General features: G+C 46.6%; 1 protein-coding gene across 6 annotated transcripts in view; it reads right to left on the reverse strand.

Annotated features, from left to right (window-relative positions):
• Positions 1 to 3,065: 3,065 nt before the first annotated feature.
• Positions 3,066 to 26,940, reverse strand: part of Rbm10 (RNA binding motif protein 10) — a 29,754-nt gene continuing 5,879 nt past the window's right edge. Inside the window, exons 3-24 of one of the 6 annotated variants that reach the window (XM_005358918.3) lie at positions 19,172 to 19,355; positions 17,375 to 17,611; positions 15,639 to 15,708; positions 13,929 to 14,002; positions 12,433 to 12,519; positions 10,647 to 10,707; positions 10,351 to 10,527; positions 9,834 to 9,994; positions 9,581 to 9,678; positions 9,398 to 9,485; positions 7,840 to 8,023; positions 7,600 to 7,739; positions 7,366 to 7,483; positions 7,188 to 7,279; positions 6,922 to 7,086; positions 4,672 to 4,821; positions 4,512 to 4,577; positions 4,248 to 4,436; positions 4,088 to 4,162; positions 3,689 to 3,795; positions 3,483 to 3,612; positions 3,066 to 3,403 (exon numbers count right to left, since the gene is read on the reverse strand). In XM_005358918.3, the coding sequence (XP_005358975.1) occupies positions 3,278 to 3,403; positions 3,483 to 3,612; positions 3,689 to 3,795; positions 4,088 to 4,162; positions 4,248 to 4,436; positions 4,512 to 4,577; positions 4,672 to 4,821; positions 6,922 to 7,086; positions 7,188 to 7,279; positions 7,366 to 7,483; positions 7,600 to 7,739; positions 7,840 to 8,023; positions 9,398 to 9,485; positions 9,581 to 9,678; positions 9,834 to 9,994; positions 10,351 to 10,527; positions 10,647 to 10,707; positions 12,433 to 12,519; positions 13,929 to 14,002; positions 15,639 to 15,708; positions 17,375 to 17,611; positions 19,172 to 19,355 (2,779 nt within the window). In that variant the 3' untranslated portion in view covers positions 3,066 to 3,277. The remainder of the gene's footprint in view (positions 3,404 to 3,482; positions 3,613 to 3,688; positions 3,796 to 4,087; positions 4,163 to 4,247; positions 4,437 to 4,511; positions 4,578 to 4,671; positions 4,822 to 6,921; positions 7,087 to 7,187; positions 7,280 to 7,365; positions 7,484 to 7,599; positions 7,740 to 7,839; positions 8,024 to 9,397; positions 9,486 to 9,580; positions 9,679 to 9,833; positions 9,995 to 10,350; positions 10,528 to 10,646; positions 10,708 to 12,432; positions 12,520 to 13,928; positions 14,003 to 15,638; positions 15,709 to 17,374; positions 17,612 to 19,171; positions 19,356 to 26,940) is intronic. The other 5 variants (XM_026784781.1, XM_013350664.2, XM_026784777.1 and 2 more) reach the window with 5 other exon arrangements.

Here is a 26,940-nt window from a genome sequence, read left to right on the forward strand (position 1 = left end):
GGATCTCTGTGAGTTCGAGACCAGCCTGGTCTGCAGAGCTAGTTCCAGGACAGGAACCAAAGCCACAGAGAAACCCTGTCTCGGAAAACAAAACAACAAAACAAAACAATAACAACAAAAGAGAATTCAAGATGTGATGTTAGAGCAGCCAGTCAGTAATGTAGAAGCAGAGAGGAAGGGTCCCATTCTGGACTGATTTTAAACTTCTACATGTTAGATTTCCTGAGAGATCAAGCAGATTTGAGGTATGAAAACTAAAGCCACTGCTGACCCATTAAGTTTGTGGCCTGTGTAACTGGAAGGATGGACTTGTAGGAAATACTCTACTAGGACTGGGCATGGATGGGGCAAGACGAAGAGTTTGGTTTTGCCTGTAATACATTTAAGATGCCTTAAGACACTCAAGATGTTGCTCTAGAGAAGAGTTGAGACCAGGCATGGTGGTTCGCACCTGTATTACCAAGACTCCGGAGGCTGTGATGGGGAGTCTGAGATCAGCCATACCACTGAGTTCCAGTCTGAGCTACTGTGAGACTTAAAACCAGCCAGGTGAATGCACGCAATTTCTTGGGAGGTGGAGACAGGAGAATCAGGAACTCAAGGCCGTTCTTGGTGATACAGAGAGTTCTAGGCTATCCTGAGTTATATGAAATCCAGTTTCAAAAATACAGAAAAGCTAGGAGGTGATGGCACACACCTTTAACCCCAGCACTCAGGAAGTAGAGGTGAGTTCGAGGCCAGCCTGGTATTTTACAAAGTGAGTTCCAGGATAGCCAGGACTGTTACAGAGAAACCCTGACAGGAAAAAACAAAAAGAAACTTTAAAAAAACAAGAAAGAAAGAAAAGAAAAACGAGAAGATTTGAAGACTAAGTATGAAATTCAGGGTGAAGTCTACACCAGAGATGTGAATTTGAAGACCAGAACACGTGGCAACTGAAGCTATGAATGTGACTGAGTTTCTAATTGTCTTCACTTTTACCAGTGGGATACATTAAGGATATAATGTATGTTGCATATACAGCCATACTGTATATACAGTAACTGAAGCATGATTTGGACTTTAAAAAAGGAAGGAGGGACAGAAGGGACAACTCAAGAAAAACTGTGGAACTGGGAAAGTAAGCAAAAGGGTGGGAAGTAAGATTATTGTATCTTTTTTTGTTTGTTTGTTTTTTGAGACAGGGTTTCTCTGTAGCTTTTGGTTCCTGTCCTGGATCTAGCTCTGTAGAGCAGGCTGGTCTCGAACTCACAGAGATCCACCTGCCTCTGCCTCCCGAGTGCTGGGATTAAAGGCGTGCGCCACCACCGCCCGGCCTATTGTATCATTTCTATCTCCTCTAGAAATGTCTATCTGTTCCTTCATAGCCTCACCAAGAATTTTTTTTTCTGGAACCCTAAGAATCTTTTGTATATTAACCCAGATTTTCCTCCCTGTCTTTTTCCTCTTTCTCTCCCCTTCTTCCTATGTTGCTCAGGTTAGCCTCAGACTTTTGGGTTCAGCTAATTCTTCGCTTCATCCCAACTTTCTATCCTTTGCCCAAGTAGCCTATACATTTGATTAAAACTTTGTCCAAAATGGAGTCCTAAGGGTAACAGTGTATCTCAGTGGTAAGAGGTCCTGGGTTCAATCTCAAACATGGACACAAAACAACAGACTCCTGGGGTTCAGAAAGTTGTGTCATTTACTTCTGCCTCCAAGGTCTGATACGTGTCAAACCCTGTTCTAGGCAATGGTGACACAGTAAGAAGCAGGACAGACAAAAGTCCCTTCTGTCATGGTTTTTGTTCCAATTTAGGCAACAAGTAATAGAATATGGAAAAATTTTGTAATAATACAAACTTCAGGTGGAAATCCTGGTGTTTTGGCTCAGGTGGTGGTAGAGATATGGTAAAGAGCAATAGTTATCCCTGAACCAATTTCCTGCAGGTGACATTGTACTTCCACCTTCTTCTTTTTGTTTTGGTGTTTTTTTCCTAACTTCTTGTATAATCTATATATGACGAATGCCATCCCTGCCTCAATCATGTTCTACCTACTACCATCACCAAATTGCTTCGATTTCCAAGTTCCATATTAATGGAATCATTTAATATGTACCTGTGTGTGACTTTTCACCTACTTGTGTTTGTGAGGTTCGTTTGTTGATACTTCTATTAGCATTTTCTTCCTTTTTGCTCTATTTCATTCTGCAAATACATCAAGCTTATTTGTTTTGTTAGGCTTTTGGACTATTCTCAGTTTGGGGCTATTACAAATACAGCTGGAACGAATATGCATACAAGCCTTTTCATTTATGTTGGCTAGATACCTGGACATGGAACTGCTAGGTGGCAGGGCACATGCATGTTTACCTTCATATGAAGCCAGTTTGCCAGACCATTTTACTCTACAGTCGCCAAGGTGTGTGGGTTCCCTGGGGATTGTGGAATTGGTGTTCTATGGTAGGAAGGAAACACCCGTGTCAAGTTAGACCTGCATTCCTAGTCTCGTTTTGCAGCTCAGCTGACTAGGGTTTAAAAGGCAAATCCCATTTTATGCTCCACTCCACCGTGAGCCTTTGCCAATACCATAAGCATAACCTGGGAGTCATGGCTGTAGACAACAGGGAGCAAGGTACTGTATTTACACATGTGGATGAAGGGTGAACTTGACTGATGCTCATCATGACATCCTTGGGCTGGAGTCTTACAGGCCAAGCTTCCTGTATCCCTTTGGGGTCATCAACATGTTGACAAACAGGGTTTTAAGCACCTGTTGTGTTCTACATATAGATGCCTGAAAACACTGTCCCCTACCCAGGAGTGGCAAATCAGAGTTTAGCCTAGGGACATACCTAGGCTAAGATTAGCACATGAAGGTTAAGTGAGGACAGGGGATGGGGGATTCGCAATCTAGGTTCTGAACCACAAACTTCAGTCTCTGACGAGAATTTTACTGGTTGGGAGGGTGGCTAGAAACCCATGTATTTATAGTCATCAGTGGCATCCAGCTTAGCCTAGTAGCTATTTATGCATTCACAAAACATGCTAGGGCATGAGAAAGTAGAGATAAAAGATGCAGGCTTTTTTTTTTTTAGATTTTATTACAAAAGGAACATGATTTGAACCCAATTTCCCAGCAAAAGTCACCCACTGCAAGTCTAATTTGGTGAGAGCTTCTCTGGTTGGGGAGCAGGCTGGTAGGCAGAAGAACCTCCCTAACACCACTCCATATCTCAGCTTTTTTTGTCCCTGGATGGACACCCCATGTCTGTAGAAACTGCTTTCAAAGTTGTTCACTGGGCCTCATTGAAGCGGGTCACCATTGTCTTGTGCAGTGTCTCCTTGTAGGATTCTGTTGAAGTGACCCCATAGGAACTGCCCCGGGCACCCAGGCCAGAACCTCGAACCCGTGTTTGGGCCTGTGTAAGAGAGGCAGGTTTTGTCAGGCTCGTAGAGGTACACTGGAATGTTGAAAACAAGAATGTTTCATGTGCTCACCTCAATGGGCGTCACAATGCCCTGTTTCTTGCGACCTAGACCACTGCCTTCTTTCCAGCCCATGGCCTGGAGCATACGACTGCCAATGTTGTCACTGCCTAATCCATCCCGAGTGGGCTGTTCAAAGTCTCTGCAGGTGACAGTGTACAGTGTGAGTGGTGTGCCAGTGCCAGACCCCCTCCCCTGGTACCTGACCCTACACTCACACAGAGGCTGTAGATATACCACCATATTTCCTCCTTTTGGGTTCTGGTGGCTCGGGGATACCATACTTCTCTCTGCGCTCAGCTGCACGGTCTCGGTACTTCATTTGCTACAAATGAGCACACGTGAGGATGTTGAAATTGGCTGTTATTTTCAGCAAACATAGGCATGGATGGGGCTGAGAGGGAGGAGGATTACAGGCCTCTCTGTATGGCCTGGTCATAGATCTTGAAGGTCAGGGCATGATGGGATGGGAACTCGGAAGAAGTCTCACTGCAATAGGACAATACATGGCTGTCAGGCTGTACCTGGCTAAGGAAGTTTTTAAGTCCCACTGCCTGGAATGACAGGGACTTGGAAGGGACAGATGGAATGGAGCCGAGGAGTGGGTCACACCTCACCTCCATGTCATTCTTTTCTAGTGCTTCCAATTCGTTTTCTGACAAGTGGGCTCTCCGGTGAATCTCAAGGTTTTGCTGTAAAGGGGGACAGGAGAGAGTAAAGCAACTGGGCTGGAATGAGCTAGACACAGGATACCCTGCCAACTCTCTGATCAATTACCTTGTGGAGCCCAGAGAGCTGCTGGTGCCGTATGAGTGCCTCCTTGCTGGGAAACTGGCGGCGGCAGAGCAGACAAGCTAGCTTCTGCCAATCTGTGAGCTTTTCTTCCCGCTCAGGACCCCCTCGCTCCTGCTCCTCCTCACTGTCACTCTCCCCGCTGTAGGCTGCCACCAGTCCTCGAGGTGGGCTCTGTAGAGCGTAAGGGCAGACAGTTAGCCCTGCTGAGATCAGAGACCCCTGCCCGTTTTTGCTCCAACAACTCACTGGGCGGTCATCACTGGCCAACTTTGGGAGATCCATGCTGGTGTGCTGTCTTTCAGCTAGCGCTCCCTGAGGTAGAGAACAGAGAAATTCAGGGCTCCACAGAGGACCCTAAGGAGTAATGAGATTGTTGGTGGGGTACAGATGGACAGTTACAACACACCTTCTTCTCAAGGATGGCATAGCCTGCATCTGCAGTGGCCGATTCCCGCCTTTCATCATCTCGTAGGGCACTAATAGGCTGGAAGCTGTTTTTGAAGTTTTCTTTTTGCTTGTTGAGACTGCGGGCCCACCGCTCCATATCCTTGGCAATCTGGGGGTTGGGTGGGGGTGAGGTTAAAGTTCCCAGGATTCCTCAAACTTGAGGTTCCATTTTCTCACCCATGACCCTTGCAACAGTAGCCCTTCCAGCCCCGTAGCCATAAATCTGGTACCTTTCTTATCTGAACCACTGTAAAAAAAGGCTGTATGTATACCTGGTTTCTGGGCTATAGCTCTTGGGCCTCATCCTTATAGAACATTCCTTTACAAATGATAAACCACGCCCAAATACCGCCACCTCCTCCAAATCATCTTAAAATAAACTCATGCCAAAAAACCCTCCCTTCTACTGGCCCCATTTCCAAATATTCCCCTGCCTCCAACCCACTCCATGTGGTTTGCAAAGGCAAAGGAGGCAAAGAAGTGAGATACAACTGGGAGGGAGAGCAAGCAGAAAGTTAGGAGGGCAGTGGGGCAGTGGTGGTGCCAAACAGAAGTTGTAACCAGAAAGGGGCTTGTACAAGATTCTACTTTCTGTATTGGCTAGGGATTCTTTTCAAGCCCCTTTCTGGTTATAACCCCAACTACTTCTTTCTTTTTTGAGACAGGATTTTTTCTCTGAGTAGCTCTGGCTGTCCTGGAACTCACTCTGTAGACCAGGCTAGTCTTGGAGATTTATAGGCCTGTCTCCCAAGTGCTGGGATTAAAGGCCACCACTGCCTGGCTGTAACCCCAACTTCTTTTTTTTTAATAAATAAATATTTATTTATTTATTTATTTATTATGTATACAATATTCTGTCTGTGTGTATATCTGTAGGTTAAAAGAGGGCACCAGACCTCATTACAGATGGTTGTGAGCCACCATGTGGTTGCTGGGAATTGAACTCAGGACCTTTGGAAGAGCAGGCAATGCTCTTAAACCACTGAGCCATTTCTCCAGCCCCTGTAACCCCAACTTCTGTTTGGCATTTGTATTCCTATTTTTCATTTTTACTTTCTAAAGCAGAGAGCTACATACTTGTGTATGGGGAGGTGTGGTACTAGGCCTTGCTACATACTAGACAAGCACTCTTCCACTGAGCCACAACTCTGGCCTTGTATATAATTTTAATTTATGTGTGATGTGCTGGTTGGTTTTTGTCAGCATGATACAAACCTAGACATATCTGGGAAGAGGGATTCTCAATTAAGAAACTGTTTTCAACAGACTGGCCTATTGGTAAATCTGTGGGCCATTTTCTTAATTACTGATCAACATGGTAGGACTCAGCTCACTGTGGGTAGTACCACCTCCTAAGCAGGTGGTCCTGAATTGTATAAGAAAGCAGACTGAGCCGGGTGGTGGTGGCGCACGCCTTTGATCCCAGCACTCGGGAGGCAGAGGCAGGCGGATCTCTGTGAGTTCGAGACCAGCCTGGTCTACAAGAGCTAGTTCCAGGACAGGCTCCAAAACCACAGAGAAACCCTGTCTCGAAAAACCAAAAAAAAAAAAAAAAAAGCAGACTGAGCAAGCCATGGAGAATAAGCCAGTAAGCAGCGCTCCTCGATGATCTCCACATCAGCTTCTGCCTCCAGGTTCCTTCCTTGACTTCCCTTCATGATAAAAAACCCTTTCACGTCCACATTTCTTTTGGTCAGTGTTTATCGTAGCAACAGAAACCTAAGACATGTGGCATGGTGTCACATTTAATGTTCTGTGTTTTTCCTAGGTCTTGAGGCATTTTTGTAATTCCTTAGGTTGCTGAAGGAATATTTATTGCTTACTTCTAAGTGCGGTGCTTCCATGTCTCTACAGATACACCGAGGCTCCCTCTAACTGCTCTCTACTAGAAAACCCTACAATATTTCTTTTCTTAATCAACTTTTTATGGTCCTATGAGAATTTATCTGGGGTCAATAGACATCCACCAGCAGCATGAAGGTTCCCTTCCTGGGACAGAGAAAAACTGCCAGAGCTCACCCAGATGGCACAAGTCACTTCATGGTGGTAGGTGGTCCTGCTACAGTACAGAGATCTGGCTCAAGAGTCCTGTCTGTCCGAAGCAGTTACTACCTTTGTCCGTGACCATCCACTATTCTACTTTCCCAAGGCAGGAGAGGGCAGGAGGTGACAGAACATAAGACTCCAAACAGCCTGGCTGCTGGTTCACCTGTTGGGCTGTCTTCGTCTTATGCTTCTCTTTCTTCTCTTTTCCCTCCTTTGATGATGCCCCCGTCTCCTTATGTCCATCAGCAGACTGCTCCAAGGCAGGTATGTAGGTTCGCCGCTCCCCATCCCAGTATAGGTACTGTTGGCTCTGAGCATTGTAGTAATACTGAGGAAAAGAATAGGGAGAGGGGACATGAGGAAGGACCTCTAGGGCTAGCTGCCACACAACCACAGTCGTTTTCCCTAGGCCACCCGCTTGTCACCTACCTGAGAGTTGGGGTCATAGTATAGTCCAGTCTGGGGGTCATAGTAGTAGCCAGATGTCTCATCATATTGGTAAGTAGAGACATCAGGAACAGCTGTAGTGAGGAAAGGCAAGGTTGTTGAATTCCTGCCTGCTTAGAGAAGAAGTCCACACCCTTACTCACAGGCTATGGCTACTCACGGTACTGGCTGTAGGATTCTGGGGCAGTGGGACTGGTGGCTGGTGGTAAGGCAGAACTGGGATGAGTAGGGCTCTGGAGCTCAGACTTGAGCACAGCAGGTGACATGATGGTATATGACTGCTCATGGGTTACACAAGGGAACTGGACTTAGTGTCTGTTAATACGCCCCTACCCACTCAAGGATGCACCCTGCCAACCCACCAGCCTCCCCAGAGTAGCAATGTCATCCTCACCTGGCTGTTGGAAGTTGTGCCCTGGCCACTGCTTCCCTCAGCTGACTGCTGATAGAGCCCAGGGGCAGCACCAGACTGGGCTCGGGAGAAAGCCTGCAGTGAGACAGAGTCTGCCCCAGTCTCAAGGGAGGCCTCAGGACCTGAAAGGAAAACCAAGGAGAATGTCCATGAATGTCAGACCATAAGACAATAGGCTTCTAGTCCCCACAATTAGGCTCAGCAAGAGAGGTTGAGGCTCACCTGCTCCAGCTGGGTCCCCTTTGGTCCCAGTCATGCCTTGGCCCTTGGTGTTCTTAAGGTAGCCATGGGCATAGAGGGAATCTGTACCCTGGCTGCTGCCATAGCCCTCATCCTGTTGATAGTAGCTGTAGTCAACTGGTGGCTCCTCAGGGGCAGCCCAGGCACTTTCTCCACCTTGGGAAGCCTGAGGGAGAGCATTGGAACAGGAGGGGACATAAGGAATCTGCTAGAAGCATCTGTCCACCATGTGGAGCTAGCATTTCTACTTGATAGAAAAGCATGCAGTCTTAAGGTAAGTAAAAAGCAAGGGGTCCTGACCACAAGATAACAGCAGAGGAAAAAGACTAGAAAAAGGATAAATGCCCAAATCTACCCTCCCACCCTGAGCTGACACTGATGTGTTAGGCCTCAGACCAAGTAAGACATCTTTTTTTCCCCTTCCTCTTACAACAACCTAGTCTGGAACGTGTAGCAATCCTCTTGCCTTTGCCTTCACTCCCCATATCAGTGCTAGGATTACAGCTATGTATTGTATCTTGCTATGCTCCAAGTCTTTATTCTCTTCTACCAAGTTTTTCTTTCCTTTTTGTTTTTGTGGTTCTGAGACAGGGCCCCAAACTCACTATATAGTCAAAGTATGGCCTTCAACATCTGATCCTCTTGCCTCCACCTCCAATTTTTTTGATATTAAGTTTCTTTTTATTCATGTCATATATATGTACACAAACAATGCATCTCTCTCTCTCTCTCTCTCTCTCTCTCTCTCTCTCTCTCTCTCACACACACATATACACACACACACACACACATATACACACACATTACACGACACATTATACCAATTCAGAAAAGTACAGGAGGCCAGGCGGTGGTGACGCACACCTTTAATCCCAGTACTCGGGAGGCAGAGGCAGGTGGATCTCTGTGAGTTCGAGACCAGCCTGGTCTACAGAGCGAGTTCCAGGACAGGCTCCAAAACCACAGAGAAACCCTGTCTCGAAAAACTACAAAAAAAAAAAAAAAAAAAGGAAAGTACAGGAGGTAGAGATGGAGGGAAGGTTCAGCAGATAAGAGCACTTGTTGCTCATGACCCAGGTTCAGTTCCTAGCACCCATATAGTGGTTCATAGTCATTCAAAATTCTAGGTCCAGGGGATCAAGACACCTCTGCAGGTACTGGGCACACATGGTACACATACACAGGTACAGGCAAAACACTTATACACATAAAAATAACATTAACACCTTAAAAAAGAAAAAAAGCCCAAAAAGTGACTGGGAAGGATGGAGGATGGAGTGGGAAAGGATTACTGTCTACAGAAGCAGGAGCAAAGTTGAAGGCCTACAATACCTGTTATAAAAGGGCAGAACATTTAGATAAAAGGATCTCTGTGAGTTCGAGACCAGCCTGGTCTACAGGCTCCAAAGCCACAGAGAAACCCTGTCTCGAAAAACCAAAAAAAAAAAAAAAAAAAAGCCAATTTTGCTTTTTGCAGAAAGAAGACAGAAGAGTTATGAAAGTCAGGTGCCAGGGAGATGGGGCAGAGGAGGCTAAGTACCTGTGAGATTGCCCACTGGGCAGCAGCAATGGCAGTACTGGCCACAGAGGCAGCATTGATGCGACTGCCTTCATTGGAGGCCATATCCCTGGGGAGAGGATAGTAGAAACTGGAAATGAACCGGGGAGCCCCAAGGTGGTGTTGGGCGGCAAAGCTGTAAGGGGGCTTAGGTGGGGCTCTGACCTCTTAGAACCCTTGGCAAACTCCACGTTGATGGTCTTGCCATCGATGGTGAGCGGAGGGTGCAGGGCCTGCAGGATCTGCAGAAGCTGGGCTGCCTCCTATGGGTGGACCGAAGGGTCAGGCCCGGGGAGGCCCCCCGGCTCCATTGCCCCATTTCTAGATTGGGACCGCGTTGTGGGTGGGGTAAAGGACCCTCCTCCCTACCCTGGGGGCCGGGACGTAGCTGCCCGGCCCCCCCCTGTGCCGCCCTCACCACGATGGTGGAGAGCTGGATGAAAGCGAAGCCTCGGTTCAGCTGGGTCTGCTTGTCCTTTATAACACGCACATTGGAGGATGACAGCACTGCATACGGTGCTAGGGCACCCAGGATGGAGTCCATGGTGCTGTGTGGGTTCAGGTTGCGCAAAATAATGGCTGTGGGAAAGGGCCCAGTGTTAGGACGCATCTCTCATGGTCTGCTCAGGGATCCAAGTTGCTTCTATGGTCAGTACCTTCTGCTTCCTCTTCCCTTTAAATAAACTCTGCTTCTCAGTCCAAGTGCCTGCTCTGCCTCTCATCCACCAGGAACCCTCTCATACACACCCCCAAATTAGTTTGTGGACAGCCCCTCCCTTGCTCTCTCTATATCATGTGTTTTTCCCCATACCAGGTAGAAACACCCTCCCCCTTCATAAGGACCAAGTTTTGCTCATTACCATATCTCTGGCTTCTGAGGTCCCAAACCAGATGCCCTAGGGCATAGAGGAAGGAGGAAAGAACAACTGACTCACTGTCATTGGCGTTCTCGGAGCTTGGCTCGGAGCCCTGGGACAGGGCTTGGGAAGTCAGTACTCCCTGGGCCTGGTAGGGCTGCGGCAGTGGGAGTAGGCCCTGGCTTAGCTCCCGCCCACCCAGCGGCAGTGCCTGCTGATCCAACCGGGTGCCAAGGGGCAGCTTCTGCTCTGCCTCTGTCAGGGATGGTGGGAGATATGCTGGTGACAAAGGTGGAAGCTCCATGGATGGTCATACTCCCCACCTCTCCACACTGGCCCTTCACCTCTTTCCAGTCCCAGTTAGTACGGCTCACCTGATTTGGGCACACCACATTTGAAGCACTTCTCACGGCGTTTGAAGTTCTGGACACCACACTGTGAGGCACAGGCCAGGTAGTCAGGGCTTTCCATGATATTCTCCAAATATGGACCCACAGAACAACATACTAATCCCCAGGAAGCAAGCTTTTGGGGTCAGGGGTGGCAGGAGTCTTCTGGAACTTCAATCTTGGGAATCTTCTCTGACAACTGGTCCCAGCACCAGCCCTCTTACTTCAGCAATCAGCAACTCTTGCTGTTACAGCAGTTGCTTCTCTCCCCATCTTGCTGAGAGACCTATCAGCTCTCAGGATTGTAGTCCATGATCCCTTTTCCTGAGACTCGCTTATCTAACAGAAATTCTCATTGTTTCCTACTGGACGCCTTTGGTCAGATCCTTCCCATTCCTTCTTGCTAGAACTAGGTTGAATAAAGCTAGTTTTATTTTTCCACTTCCATCACATTCTATCCCTATTCCAGTCAGGTATTAAGCAGCGCACCTGTGTCAAGCCCTATACCACGTGATCAGAACAGGCTGCTTAGACTGTGCTAACTCAGGTTAGGGTCAGAGAATGGGCTGAGAGGGACACAGTTCACTGGGCTGGGCTACACAGAACCAAGAAGGTGACATCTGGGAAGCCCAGAGATTTTGCTGGGAAGGGATCTTTAGTACAGTTAGTGAAAGGGAACATGCAAAGACACAAAAGCCAAGGCTGGCAAGGGAAGATGATGACAGTTAAAGGAGTGCCTCATGCTAAAACTAGATGTTATTAGAGTTTTAGCAGAGAAGGGAGAGCATGGTAAGAGCTGGGTTTCAACTGCAACATTACAAGTGAGGAACTGGAAGGGAGAGCGTACGAATCGGCATGAATATGACAATGGCAAAGAACGGAAGGTAGCTATTCTGAGCTGGAAATGAGAGGGTCTGGTAACCAAAAGGCATGTAGGACACAAAGGAGAGGAAGAAGACAAAAAAAAGATAAGTACCACTCATCACCTTGTTCCTCTCTTTCTAAAGACGTTGAACCTCTCCCCTATATAAAGATGACAGGTACCACTCTCCCACTAACCAGACTGCTTCTCAGGGAGATGACAGGGTCCTCCTCTAGCTTTCTCTCTCAGCCTTCCTATTAGATTTCAGGACTACAAGACAGCCTGGCAGATGAGGCTGTAGAATCACAAAGCTGGCCTCAGGGCAGACCTAAAGCCACTTAGAGAACAGGAGGTGGCCCCATAAGCTAAAGGCTCATGCATGGTTGCACCTTTCTGAGCCTCAGCTTCCTCTTAGGGAATATGATGATACTCACACAACTTACAGGGTGGACTTTTAAGGTTGAGTTACCCTCAGAACATTCTGTGCTTCTTTTCAAAGGTAACAATAGCTACTTAAGAGTTGAATATAGGCCAGAAGTCTTTTTCTATGTTGCTCTCCATTAACACTTTCATTCTCTCAACAACTTAATTAGTGCTCGTTCTCATCTCTTAAAGCTGAAGAAAAGTGATGGATAGAATAACCAACCACCTTGACTACTATATCAAGGCAGACCGGAGACAGCCTGTAAGCAGCTTGTTTTACACACTGTAGTAGGCTTATGCTGCCATTGATTAGTCACTTATGCTATTATTTCTTTTAAGTCTACTGGGCCTCTAGGCCAGGCTATGTTTGATGAGGGTAGAGCCTTGCTGACTGGGGCTGGACAGCCTGTTCCTGAGATCACATTTCCTCTCACAGGCTCTGAGTGAGTTTTCCCCACAGCACCAGCTGGCCACCCATCCCTGTACCTTATTACACAGCCAGTCCTCATTAATCTTGGGCTTGGGGTCGCTGTAATGCATGGATACTTTCTGGCCCAGGATGTTGAGGGAATGCTGTGGGAAAAAGCAGAGTACAGTGAGGCCTAGGTAGCAGTGCTCCACACACCGTTTCAGCAAAGGAGAAGAGAGTGAGCGAGCCCTTCAGCTGGATGGATGAGGGACAGGGAATGAAGGGAGTTTGGAGAACTGATGGAGGGAAGAAGGAACGGAGGGAGGGAGGGAAGGAAAGCACCACAGCTCTCAGGGTACAGCTGCTTACTGTTTATGCCCACATACACCCACACACACCCACACACATACACACACATCATCAGGCACATAGTGCTCGGTTGACCAACGACTGCCGAGTTGGGAGTGCTCCCCCAGCTTGGTCCTGAGAGTGCCAGGCCACACCCAGGGCCAGCACTATACAGGCTATTCTGGGAATGAGGGGAGATGGGCAGGGAAGAGAGAGGAGGGGAGAGAAAAAGAGAAAGAGCGCACGAGCGCTAGTGCTGGAGAAGGGGAAAAAGAAAGCCAATTTAACAGACGGAGGTTTCCCGCCATGAGGCCACTTTCTCAAGGTTGGCCGGGTCCTGGGCCCACCGCACTAGCCTATTGACCCGGCCCACAGAGCCGGCCACAGGGTTGCCTCTGCCAGGACCCTCCACTTCACCACAGCTGCCCGTTCCTCCCCTGACACTTCTCTCTAGTGCTCTCTACACCAGTGATAGGATAGGGCTGGGTAGCCAGGTTAGACCCTTGAGTCTTGGAAGGTCCCAACACAGTTGAGTTGGGATCTAGTGCCAGGCTAGGGGAGCCAGCTCCCTCCGTTGCTGACAGAGCACAGTTCCTTATTGAGAAGGTAGAGGTGGGGGCCTCCTGTGAGTGGGGAGGGTGCTGTGAATAGGAGGGACCAATGAATTGAGCCCAGGGCATCAATAAAACTATCACACTTGACTGGAACTTTCAACCAAAAAGCAGTGTTGGCCCTCTGCACAGAACTCAGAGGGCTAAATTCACATGCAGGAGAGAGCTAGCAAAACAAGTCTTGCTAGTTTGTGTGCCAACATCTATGCTCCCCAGTGGCAGGATTTCAGTGGTCCTGAGAGCACAACCAAGTTCTGGCTCTGCTGACTCAGGAGCAGAAGGTTCCTGCTGGGGTGTGGGAAGCTAGGGGAAGGAACTTACCCTGGCAGCTCTTTCTTTGAGAGCTCAGCCAGGAGAGGTGAGGGAGAGCTAGAACCTGGCAGTAGGAAGGGGCCAAGGGACAGTGTTGAGAGTGGGCCCCAGATGGGAAGCCCAGTGGGTAGTGAGAGATGGGAAGAGGAAATAGTGGTGGTCAGGAGGGGAGAGAAAGGGGGTAGGGGTATGGGACACAGGGCCACAGGGCAGGGAACTGTGTCCATAAGATTCAGGCGATGGGGAGCGCTCGATTATAAAGTAGTATTTGTTGGGGGGGGGTTCAAGTGCGGCAAAGCAACCTGATTGGCTTCCATCCATCGTGTAGCGTCCTGCAAGTGACTAAACTCGACGAAGGCGAAGCCCCGGCTCTGACCTGGAGACAGCATTCAGATACAGACGCAGTGGGTTAGTCAACAGCTTTGGACACACGGCGTTCCCAGGGGCAGAACCCGAGGAGAGAGGACCAGGGGCAGAGAGGGAAAGGGGAAGAGGAGAAAGGAAGAGAAAAAGTGATCAGAGAGAGAGAGAACAGGGAAGAGAGGAGTCAAGGAAGGGCAGGAAAGAGGGAAAGGGGAAGGAAAGAAAGTAAGAATAGGAGACTGTGCAGTGAGATTGGGGGGGGGGGGCTCAGGCAGACTTGCCTAGCCAGCCTGGGGTGACAGATGGAGAACTGAGAGGGAAGGAGAGATGTGTCTCTAGAAGAGGAGGCTGCTTTGGCTCCATATAGGCCAAAGCAAATAACTCATGGGCAAGCCTAGAGTAAGGCCAGGAGGATTACTGGAACAGATGTTTAATCAAAAGAGCAAGAGAAGCCAGGCTAAGCTGGTCTGTGAGGCTATTGGGGGTGAGGGTAGTGTTTCGGCCAGCACATAGGAAACCAGGGGCTTGTTAGGGACACAATCTCAGCTTAACCTTGGTGTAGGCAAAGGAGAGCCACTTCAGGGCCACAGTGGGGAGAGTGTAACCATTGACAGGCAAGATTCTCCTAAATAGGCAGATGGTGGCTGGAGCTGGCCAAGAGGACGTTACAGGTAAGAACAAGCGCCTAGGAGAAATGTCCACTGAGAGGCCATACCTGGAATGCCTCCTTGGGGAAAGGAACAGATTCTGTCAGTGATCGGTATAGCTAGACTAAAGCAGAGCAAGACAGACGCCAGGCCTGGCCAGGGCCTTGGGGCTTACGATTCTGGGAAAGTAACTCCTTTAGAGGTAGCAACGGAAGGAGGCTTGAATGTGGTGGGTCTGGAGGGCATGCTTCATCCAAAAGAATCACCATCAGGATGCATGGGTGGGTAGAATTGTATAGGGGTTACGCAAGGGAGGATGGAGAGAGGGAGGAGGTATAAGGAGAGAGACTGAGATGGAAAGAGAAGCCCAGGCAGAGTGAGGCCCCACTGTGTCTGCCTTGGGGAGCCTGGGCAATGGTCCTGCAGAGACAACTCCACCCACCCTACTAAAACCTCAGGCCAGCTCCAAGCAGCCTGCAAGAGGGAGAGAGGGAGGGAGGGAGGGAACAGGCGAGGCCAGAAAGTTCTGGCTGCTCCTTAGGATACACGAGCCATCCCCTGCCTCCCCTCTTGGGACATACTGGTGGGTCCATGTGAGACCTACTTTTGGTTAGAGGCTGTTGTCAAAGTTATGTGAAGGAGACCAAGGGGCAGAGGAAGGAAAAGGAAGTATATGTATTAGGAAGGGTCACCACTTTAGATACTCAGAGTCCCAAAGAGGTTTTCCAGAGCCTGGCCCTGGCCTTGCCCCTGGGAATAGTCAGCTCAACCCAAAGCTGTACCCCCTTCAGGACAAGCCCTCCTGTAGAGGCTGTTGGCTGGAGCTGTGAGAGTGGGGGTGGGAGAGAAAAAGAGAGGGCACCCTCCCCAAGCTGCCCATTCCCAGCTGTGGCAGGAAGAGGCATAGGGAGGGGTAGAGGGAGGGAAAGGCAGAGGCAGAAGGGAGTTTTGGAGGCTGAGGTTGGTCAGCAGAAGGGGAGGGCACTGGGAACAAAAATTCACCTGAGGATTTGTTCCGCATCAGCCGAACCTCCCGCGCTTGGACACCATGGGACTGCAGCTGGCCACGGATCTGTTCAGGAAATAAAGAAGTGGGATGGATTTAGTAAAGAAAGCAGCTAAGTATACGACACGAACACACACTAACACACACACGCGCACGCACACCCCTCCTCTGCCTCTTTCAAAGCTTTCCCCGATAACAACAACTGCAACCCACACTAGTACACTTCTAGCCTTGGATTTACAGAAAGTGACTCAAACACAGACAGAAACACAGTACAGGGTAAAGGATGGCAGCAAGATGATCCCCAGGGGCACAAAGACAACAGGAGAGCAAGTGAGGCAGCAAGTCAGGAATGGTGGACAGGGTGATCTGAGAAGAGGGTTAGTAGTAGCCAAGAAGCATAGAATTCTTATGCATCACAAAGGAAGTACTCCCTCCCCTGTCTATGACACTGAGTCATCTCAGCTCTGTGAGGAGGAGAAACTTAAGGACAAAAAGGCATGGTGGTTGATCTGGAAAGCTTTCTGAGTGAAATGATCCTGAGCAACTACAGAGGCAACTGAGGACCCCAGGTGAGACAGTATCTAAACTGGCAGTACCTCTTTTGGTGGATGGGGAATTTATGCCAGATACATTTTAGGGAGAACAATCTGTGCTTTTGGGCATCTGCTCCCCATCAGGGTAACAGACAAGAAATTAAGTCTTATGAACACCAGTATGCAGGAAGATGAAAAACAACCAAGACTTCAATCAAGGAAGGCTTGGGAAATAACAAGAACAAGGGCTCTGGGGTCCAGCAGTCCAGGTTTAGACCCCAGCTCTACTCTGCCACTTGTTGGAACATAAAGAAGTCACTTTGTTGACTGGGGCTATGTGGGACTGACTATAATTCGTACCTTCCAGAAAGAGCTTCTGTGAGGATTCAATCAGCCTGGCACATAGCCCACCCTACAATAAAACCTCAGGTAAAAATGTCAGCAATCAGCCTGATCCTAGAAGGACTTTTTAGTGGGGATTACTACTGTCACAAAAAGGGCAGTTGGCAGGCTTTCAGGGAAGCACTGCTCAGAGAACCAACTGGGGCTGAAGGAAGTGAGAGATACAAGGATCAGGGAGACTAATCAAAACTCTACTTTAGTAATACCTTTGGATTTCAAATGTGGCTTGCCATAAGACATCTATATGAGAAGGAAATGGGTGAAGAGAGGAAGATGGAAGGCAGAGAATGTCATAAAGGCAAACAGGGTCAAGAAGCTATCAAGAGCCACCTATGAGTACCTGTGGCCAGGCTGTCACTGCTGATAAAAACAGAGGAATATGGAATTTGGGAAAAGCCTCGTGGGCCCTAACATCTTACTCTCATGGGTCTCTGCCACCAAGAATATCCAACACTGGGTCTGGCCGTCCATTCACATATACGAAAAGGATGAAAGCCAATGGAATGTGCAGGAGGGACACTCTTCTCTCATACCCACCAGCACTGGACACCCATGCTACTGCCCTTGGTCTAAGCCAGCCTGTCTGCTGCCTTCTCCCTTCCAGACCAGGAACTGATGGGGCCCATCCTGGAGGATGGATAGTGCTGGGGGACAGGAGCTGGTGGGGGAGAAGAGAGGGAAGGTGCTGTGGTTGGTCGCAAAGGATGGGTGTAGAATAGCTGAGGGCCCTGGAGAAAACCCAGCCTGGCCTCCTGCTCTGCCACCTGCCCAGGGCCATTGGGGGGGGCACGTACGTCATCCTCAGTGGCTGCCTGTGGCAGCATCCTCAGCATGACGATGTTACTGGCCTTCTCCTCCTCCTCCTCATCCTCCTCCTCATCCTCCTCCTCCTCCTCCCCTTGCTTGGTCCGATAGTCCTGGTCCCGACAGTCGCCGTCTCTGGGGAAGCCTGGCGGGCCAGTGGGACTGTGCCTGTGCCGCCTCCGCCGCCTACGCTGAGTCTCGGAGCCCGGGGAGGCCTCGTAGGGATCCTGGCCGACAGAATAAGATGAGAGACACCAGACGGGCAGTCAGCCTGGGTGGGCCTAGTGGCTGGCCGATGGCTCTCTGAGACAGGCGGGCTCTGAAAGCCAGGGGTGGGCGGGCGGGCTCCAGTTAAAGGCTCAGGCAGGCAGAGTGGGTAGGCCTTGGATTGTAGCCTTTTTAAGGCTGCAAATGTTCCACAAAATACTTTTGGGAGCTGCCTTCAAAGAATGGCAGTATTGGTGTGGAGGAGGAACTCCCAAAGGCAGGTAAGACAAAAAAACACAGCTTAAACCTCCTTGGGAAAAACTAGCCTGGGTTTTAGACTTTGCCTTCAATTTCTTTCCTTTTCTTCCTTTGCCAGCTTAGCTAGTATGAGTACAATTATTTACTGTGCCACTGAAAAAGACCCGTCTTACATAGTTCCCTGCTTAAGATTGGGCCCTGGAACCAAACCAGCAGTTTTAGAAACAGTTTCACATATGAGTCAAAGGCAGCCAGCAGGAGTTGGTGGGCTACTATGCTCCTCCTTGGTCCTTGTTCCTCAGCCCCGACAAAGTCTTCATTCATTATCAGTTCTTTGACAAGAGAGTGTAGCTGCTAATTCTTAGCTGTTGTCCAATGTACTAATTTCAACACTAAGCAGATCTGGCCTAAGCCTACATCCTCCCACCTGCAGAGGACAGGCCCAGACAATTGGATGCTGTATTCTATACTTGTCAATAGTCTCTTTCCAAGGTCCATTGTACCCATTAAGAGACATTGCTCAAGAGCAGGCAATTGAGAAGCCTGGATGCCTATAGGCCCTGGCTAAGCAAACAAAGTATACCAAGGGAATAGCCCCTCTGCCTAGAGGGTAGAGGATAGCTCAAATACAATTCCTCAAGGCTCAGCTTGCAAGTGTAACCTTTCCATCCTACTAGACAAAGAGCTGCCTGCCTGCCTGCCTGCCTGCCTGCTTACACCAGGTCTTTGACTGTCCCCTCAGACTGGAGTTCTCTGGGGCAAGGTGTTTCTAGCCCTCAGATGTGGGCTCTCTCATGGTGAGCATCATGCCTCATCCTTTAGGCTAGAGGTAACTACCACATAAAACTGGCTTCCCCAGAGGTCCTTTCCTTCCCTTTTGTCTATAAAGGTTTTGTCAAGATCAGGAACACCCAGTGTTAGCTTCCCAGAGTTGTTTGGCTTAGATGATAATTCTGTTCTCAGGTTGTCCTCCCAACCCTAGATGCTGGGTCCCATGGAAGAGATCCTTTTGAGTATCCTAAATTGGTAGGGCAGGCAGTATAGTGCTCGCAGTGAACCAAAGACCAAAACTGAACAACAGGGAAGAAGGGAAAGAAGTAATGGCTAGGAACCTTGAGAAATACAGAGTAAAGCAGTGTGGAGGAAGCCAGGGAAACCCAACTCAGAAGAGTCCTCAGAGAAGGAGCAGGGACAGACCCCCCCCAGGTGACACAAAGCAACTGAGCAATCCAAAGGCACAAGAGCAGAACATGGCCTACACCTGGTGTTGCAGGTAGACAACGTTCAGGAGCGTTTCCCCCAAGACCTGGCTTTGCCCTCACCTCTGCACTTTGCTCTTCAGATGAGTCATCATACTCATGTTTGCCCTCCTGACTGCCATACTCTCGGGGGTAGGAGCGGTAGTCCATGTCTCTATAATCATGGTCCCGGCTGCGGTTCTCTCCACCATCATCCTGTGTGCGATCAGTGGCTCCATAGCGGCCAGTCCTGTCACCACGACCACCTCTAGGAGAAGAAGGATGGGGATTAAAAGACCATTTTTCCCAAAAGGCTCAAGATGTAAGAGTTACCCTACAACCCTCTCTTAAGGACCCCAATCCCACTCCCCAGAAAAAAAAGACTCTGAAAATCTCACTCCACTACATGGACTAACTACTATATGCTCTTAAAGTCAACCCACTTATCTCCATCCCTTCCTCACTTCTGGTCCACATGTATCACAAGCTTCCTCTAACCAGGCTTCTCCCAGTTCTGTCTCTGTACCTAGAACCCCAAATATAAGTACTCTCTAAGATAAAGTTAATCAACCCCAGCTGCCCAAGATCCTGACGCAGAAGACTTGAGCACTAGAAGGTCAGGGTGAGCCTGGGCAACATAGCAACCCCCACATCTAAAAATATTGGTGTTGTAGATATAGTTCACCAGTAGTACACAGGCCCAGCATGCAGAAGGCCCTGGGTTCTATTTCCCATATCACAAAAAGTTAAATTACTTAATGGTGAGTTCTAGGAAATGATGGACCATGCCTGCTGAGTCCTTATTCCTCAAAGCTTAATATAGTGTATAGGACTCAGTAAGTAATAATCCCAGCACTTGAGAGATGGAGGCAGGAATATCAGGATTTCAAGGTTAGTCAAGGTTCAAAATGAGTTTAAGGTTACACGAGATCCCATCTTTAAAAAAGTATTATTTTAAAAAGAACCAATACATGTTCATTTAAAAAGAAAAAATACTGCTATGGGTGTTTAGTATCCAGCATTGAAGAAAAAAAATAAAGATGTAAAAAAGAACATTGTCAAGCAAGATGAATCAAACCTCACAGAAGAATGCAACAAGATTCTACTTATGAGCAGTAATAACAGGAGAATGTCCATTATTGACACCACTCAAACCACATTATTTTAATGACACTAGCTAAAGCAATTAAATAAGAGAAGGAAAAAAAGGCATTAAGAACTATAGAGGGGGGCCTGGAGAGATGGCTCAGTGGTTAAGAGCACTGACTGCTCTTCCAGAGGACCTGGATTCAATTTACAGCATCAACATGGCAGCTAACAACTGTCTGTGACTCCAGTTCTAGGTGACCTGACACCTATGCACATAAGATAAAAATAAATCATTAAAAAAAAGAACTGTAAAGGTAAAAGAATCATCATTATTTGTATCTAATTTTAGAATAACCCTGTAAAGCCTAAATCAATCAAAAGAAAGATCACAAATAATAAATCAGGAGCTGTAGGTACAGTTCAAGGACAACATATTCATGACACTAATTTCAGTATCCCCAAAATAATAACAGTGATAATGATGACAATGAAAATCAGGGGCCAGAGAAACGGCTCAGAGATGTAAGGAAGTTTGGTTCCCTGCACCCATGTTGGGCAGCTCACACCCACAAGTAACTCTAGCTCCAGGGAATCTGATGCCTACTTCTGCCTCCTGAGCACATGTAAACATACACTCACAGATTCACATAAAAAATAAATTTTGTAGAGATTCTGGCTATAAAATTAATATGCACAATACAAAATACCCTGGTTTGACTCCCAGCACCTACACAATAGTTCACAAGCCTGTAACTTAAGCTCTTTGGGATCTGAATGCATGTGCACAAACATACATGCAAACACATATACATAAATGAAAATAATAAATCTTGTAAACAAATAAATGATTATCCACGTATGTGTAAGATCTTATGACTATTCTTCACATACACGAAGATTTACTTGTATAGTTATTTTGTAAATTATTTATTTATTATGTATACTGCGTTCTGTCTGCATGCATGCCTGCAAGCCAGAAGAGGGTGCCAGATCTCATTACATGGGGTGGTGAGTCATCATATGGTTGCTGGGAATTGAACTCAGAACCTATGGAAGAGCAGTCAGTGCTGTTAACCACTGAGCCATCCCTCCAGTCCCCTTGTATAGTTATTTACATTGTCTTTGGTTTGGTTTTGAGATAAGGTTTCTCTGTGTAGCCGTGGCTGTCCTGGAACTCAATCTGTAGACCAGACAGCCTGGCCTCAAACTCAGAGATCAACCTGCCTCTGCTTCCAGCGTTCTGAGATTAAAGACATACATCACCACTGCCTGGCATTTTTTTTTCTTTTTAAGGATAGTAATGATTTTGTTTGAAGTGATTTCTGAATTAAACTTGAGGTTATGGGATTTTGTTTTGTTGAGAAACAACAAAAGTGAGAGGCCCTTTTGATTATATATATATTTATCATTTTTCTCAAACTAAAAAAATGTGGGGGGCTAAGGAATGTAGCTCAGGTTGGTAGAGTACTTGTGTAGCATATATGAAAACCTCTCTTTGATCCCTGCATAGAAACCAGGCATACCTATAAATTCAACACTTGGGAGACAGAGGACCAGAAGTTGAAGATAGACCTTGGCTATATCTCAAAAAATATTCCTATTTGTCCTTTTTCTGTACTCTATGGTTTAATTTAGATGAAAGTCATTAAGACCAGTCCACACTCAAGAGAGGAATTAAGCTGTTTTTGTGCGAGAAGAAATATCTATGCACCTATCTTACTTAGAATCTATCTTATGTGGAATGTTTCTTCACTCCCTCCCTCCCTTTCCTCTTTTTGAGACAAGGCCTTACTATGCAGTCCAGACTGACTTGGAATTCACTATGCAGACCAGGTTGGCCTCAAAGTCAGAGATCCACATGCCTCTACCTCCTGAGTGCTAAATTAAAGGCATATGCCACCATGCTTAGCCTTGGAATGTTTAGATCTGTGACGGTCTTTTCTCAATATAAATTTTTGTTTCTTTGATAGTTTCATAATACACAGAAGGTACTTTGATCACACCCATCCTCCACTTCTCCCTAACCCCTCCCAGATCCACCCAACCCCTCCCAACATCATGTCTTCTCTCTTTTTTTCAATAGTCCACTGATTTCAATTTGTACTGGCTATATACTTATAGGTGTGCAGCCCTCTACTACCAGAGGCCACCCTTCCCAATAGAAAATTGGCCCTCCCTTCCCAAGAAGCCATCAACTGCCATCAGCTAGCCCCAACCCAGAACATTTTTATTACACAAGATTTTAAAAAGTCCAATGTTTGATAAAACAACACATGTGCACACACACTCAGGGAGGGGGAGAGATTTAGTATAAAAGGTTATGTTTCAAATTAACAAGGAAACTCACTAGTCAATAAATAATAGTATCTATCAATAAACACTATCTAGTTGATAAATAATAATAGTTATCTGGTCTAGGAATCAACAAGTTACAATCAGTGGGTCAAACATAGTATTTTTGTTCATTTTCTTAAGATTTCTGAGGCAGGGTCTCACATAGCCAGGATAGACTTGAACTTCTGATCCCTTGCCTCAGTCTGCAAAATACTAGAATACTCTGGAGAGGTGTGCTCTGGGGAAGCTGAGGCCGAGGGTTATGAGATTGACACTATCCTGGATTACCCAGCAAGATCTATCAAAAAAGGAAGCTGAATGTGGTGCCTCATAGAAAGATTCTGTATCAAACAAACAACAAAATCAAATCTCCCTCCGCAAAAGGACCAAATCCTTGAGGGCTTAGTGGCTAAGAAAATCCTTGCTGCCCTTGCAGAGGACCTAGAATTTATTCTCAGTACATTATGGAGGCTCACAACCATCTTAACTTCAGTTTCAGGGAATCTGATACCCATTTCTAGCCTCTGCAGGTACCAGGCACACACATGGTACACAGATATGTATACAGGTAAAACACTCACTCATAAACCTTAATTGCTTTTCAAAAAGAGATCAAACCCAGTAGCTGTAAAACAAAAACAAAACAGTACAACAATAAACCCTATGGATCTATATGACTTTGTAAAAGTTAAAAACAGCTAACATGGGGAGGGAGCAGGAACTGGGAAAAAATTGTTAAAAAAACAGTTAACATGTAAAAAAATGAACCTAGAAATAAGCGTGAGATGAGTAAGTGTGGCAAAATGGCAGAATCTAGTTTGCAGATAGGTATTCATTGTAAAATTCTTTCAATTTGCCATATGCTTGAAATTGTGTAATAAAATATTAGAAAAAAGAGTTACCAGCTGGGCACGATGCATGTCTATGGGGTGAGTGCGTGTGCACTAGAGGAAACAGCTCAGGCAGTAAAATGCTTGCTGAATAAGCATTAAGGACCTGTGTTTGATATCTAACACCCATGTAACAAGCCAAGTAGCACAGGCGAGGCAGATACAGGAAGATCCCTGGATCTAAGTGTCACCTGTTAGGCATGGTTGCAGAGGTTGAAGCCAGCCTGGTCTACATAGTAAGTTTCAACTTGCAGGTTGTCCTCCGTACTGCTACCTGTGTGCCATGTGGAAACACGGAAACACATACACAGAACAAAAAACAAGGTAGGTGGTTCCTGAGGAACAATACTCAAGGTTGACCGCTAGCTTACACATATACACAAGATGCACCTGCACATACAATGACTGGACATGTACGTACACACGTATACACACACACACACACAACCCAAAGGCTGGGGCATACACAGCAAGTGGTAGAATGCTTGCCTAACACACACATGGCCTTGGGTTCTCTCCCAGAATTGCTAAAACAAACAAGGCCCAGATGCCTTTAAAGGTAAGTTCCACTAAGTTTCAAGGCAAGAATCGTGCCCACCCCCAGGGTTTTTCTGTGTAGCTTTGGAGCCTGTCCTGAAACTCGTTCTATAGACCAGGCTGGCCTTGAACTCACAGATTTGCCTGCTTCTGTCTTTTTTTTTTTTTTTTTTGGTTTTTCCAGACAGGGTTTCTCTGTGGCTTTGGAGCCTGTCCTGGAACTAGCTCTTGTAGACCAGGCTGGTCTCAAACTCACAGAGATCCGCCTGCCTCTGCCTCCCGAGTGCTGGGATTAAAGGCGTGCGCCACCACCGCCCGGCTTTGCCTGCTTCTGTCTTACAAGTGCTGGGATTAATGGTGTGTGCTATTACAATAGTAACTGTAACATAAGTTTCTCCCAAAACAGCAAAGGTTACATAATTTATACTATGAGGTTACCTTGATTCCAATGCCAGATAAATACAACACAGATACAAATAAGCAAACTAATCCAATAGCTAATTAAGCAGCTTTAAAATAACAACGCTGGTGAGGAAGTGGACAACAGGAGCCTTCACAGACTGGTTGGGAATGTAAACTAGTCCATTTACTAGGATTCTGTAGGGAGGCACCTCAGAAACTAAAAATAGATCTCTCAGAAGACCCAGCTTTACCACTGCTGTGTATTTATCTGAAGGACTTCAAGTCAACAAATCAGAGACATTTACACACCAATGTTTATTGCAGACAATTTGCAACAATGTGGAACCAACATAGGTGTCCAACAACAAAGGAATGGGTAAGGAAATTGTGCTATATACAAATAATAACATTCTTTTCCAGCCACAAAGAAGGAAGTTAGGCCTTTTTCAAGAGATGGATGCAACTGGATATAGACATTAAGTGAACTAAGCCAATCTCAGAATGACAGACATAATGTTTTCTCTGTGGTCCCTATATTTTATACATACACATATTTAACATGAAAGTAGAAGCAAAACTGTCTAAGGAAATAAAACAGACTAACATGAATAAAAAACCTAGCAGAGCTTTTCCTAAACAGGAAAGAACTGAGTCTCGCAAGTTGTCCTGTGACACACACACACACGACCCTCCCTCAAATAAATAAATGTACTATTTTTTAAATATATGTGAAAATATAAGAGAAAATAGTTGGGAAAAGGCAGGGACTCATAGGAATAGGAGGGATATGGCCCAAACTAGTCTCAAACTCAGGATCCTCAGTTTCCAGAGAGTAGGATAAAAAAAAAAATTCATCACCACATCAAGCTCAGAGAATTTTCCTGGCTTATTAAAAGTTATATGTAAAAAATTCCAACACACACCTTACTTTATTAGAGAAATTTTGACTGGGCACCGGCACTTGAGAAACATAGGCAAGCCAATCTCTATGTCTTCCAGGCCAGCCAAGGGCTACAATAGTAAGACCCTGTCTCAACAAAATCCAAATGAGCTAGTTCCAGTCAGGGCTGCACAGAGAAACCCTGTCTCAAAAACAAAACACCCAAATAAAAGAGAGAGAGAAACATTTTGGACATGTTCCTTTAAGACTAGGGATAGTGATCTACTGTACCTGACACCTAGTACTCATCTCTCTTCCCTACACTTTGCACTGGTGATAGAACCCAAGGTGTCGCACATGCTAAGCATATGTTCTACCTGAGTTAGACCCGCAGTCAGCCCTCAATATTAACCTATCATCCTGCTTCCATCTCCTGAGGGTTAGTATTACAGGCCGTGTGCTATCACACCTGTTGACCCTGAATGAGTAAATAAATGAATGAGTAATAAGCAAACAAATAAACACACACACACACACACACACACTTTTTTGTTTGTTTCTTTGAGACAGGGATTCTCTGTGTAGCTCTGGCTGTCTTGGCATTCACTCTGTAGACCAGGCTGGCCTCAAACTCAGAGATCTGCCTGCTTCTACCTCCCAAATTCTGGGAGTAAAAGTGTATGCCATTACCACTGTGATAAATATTCTTTTTTAATTTTAATATGCATTGGTGTTTGACCTGCATGTTTTTGTTTGTTTTTGTTTTTGTTTTTTTTTAGTTTTTCGAGACAGGGTTTCTCTGTAGCTTTGGAGCCTGTCCTGGCACTAGCTCTTGTAGACCAGGTTGGCCTCAAACTCACAGAGATCCACCTACCTCTGCCTCCTGAGTGCTGGGATTAAAGGTGTGTGCCACCACCGCCCGGCTAAGCCAGTATTCTTAACCACTGAGCCACCTCTCCAGCCCCTGGGTTGAATATTCTTAATTATAAAAATCTCTTATGTGAGCCAGGTGTGGTGACACATGCCTTTAATCCCAGCACTCAAGAAGCAAAGACAAACAGATTTCTGTGAGTTTGAGGCCAGCCTGGTCTACAAAATAAATTTCAAGAGAACTAAGGCTATTACACAGAGAAACCCTGTCTCGAAAAAAAATTCCATGTGTGTTTGGTTGGAGAGATGGCTCTGTCAGTAGAACTCTTGTTTCTAAAGCATAAGGACCTGAGTTCAAATCCCCAGAACTCAGATAAAAAAAAGCCAAGTATAGTAGCATATGCTTGTAATCCAGTGATGTCAAAGCTGGGAGGAGATAGGTAGATCCCTGGAGCTCAATGGCTAGGTAGCACAGCTCTACACATGTATACACACACATTGACATGGACACATAAATATACACTAACACACACATACACATATAAATAAAATAAAATGGGGTTGAAGAGATGGCTCAGAGGTAAAGAGCACTTATTGGACATGGATGCTGGGAACTGAACTCTTACCTCTCAAAGAACGGCAAGTGCTCTAAAAAGCTAAGCCACCTCTCCACTTTCCTAGTGATTGCACTTTAACAGAGTAAGTTATTACTTAAGCAAGCAGGTAGATTTTTATGCCATTTAAAAGTAGGAGGAGCCGGGCGGTGGTGGCGCACGCCTTTAATCCCAGCACTCGGGAGGCAGAGGCAGGCGGATCTCTGTGAGTTCGAGACCAGCCTGGTCTACAGAGCG

The sequence above is a fragment of the Microtus ochrogaster genome, chromosome X, assembly GCF_000317375.1.
Source record: "Microtus ochrogaster isolate Prairie Vole_2 chromosome X, MicOch1.0, whole genome shotgun sequence".
Lineage (NCBI taxonomy): Eukaryota > Metazoa > Chordata > Mammalia > Rodentia > Cricetidae > Microtus > Microtus ochrogaster.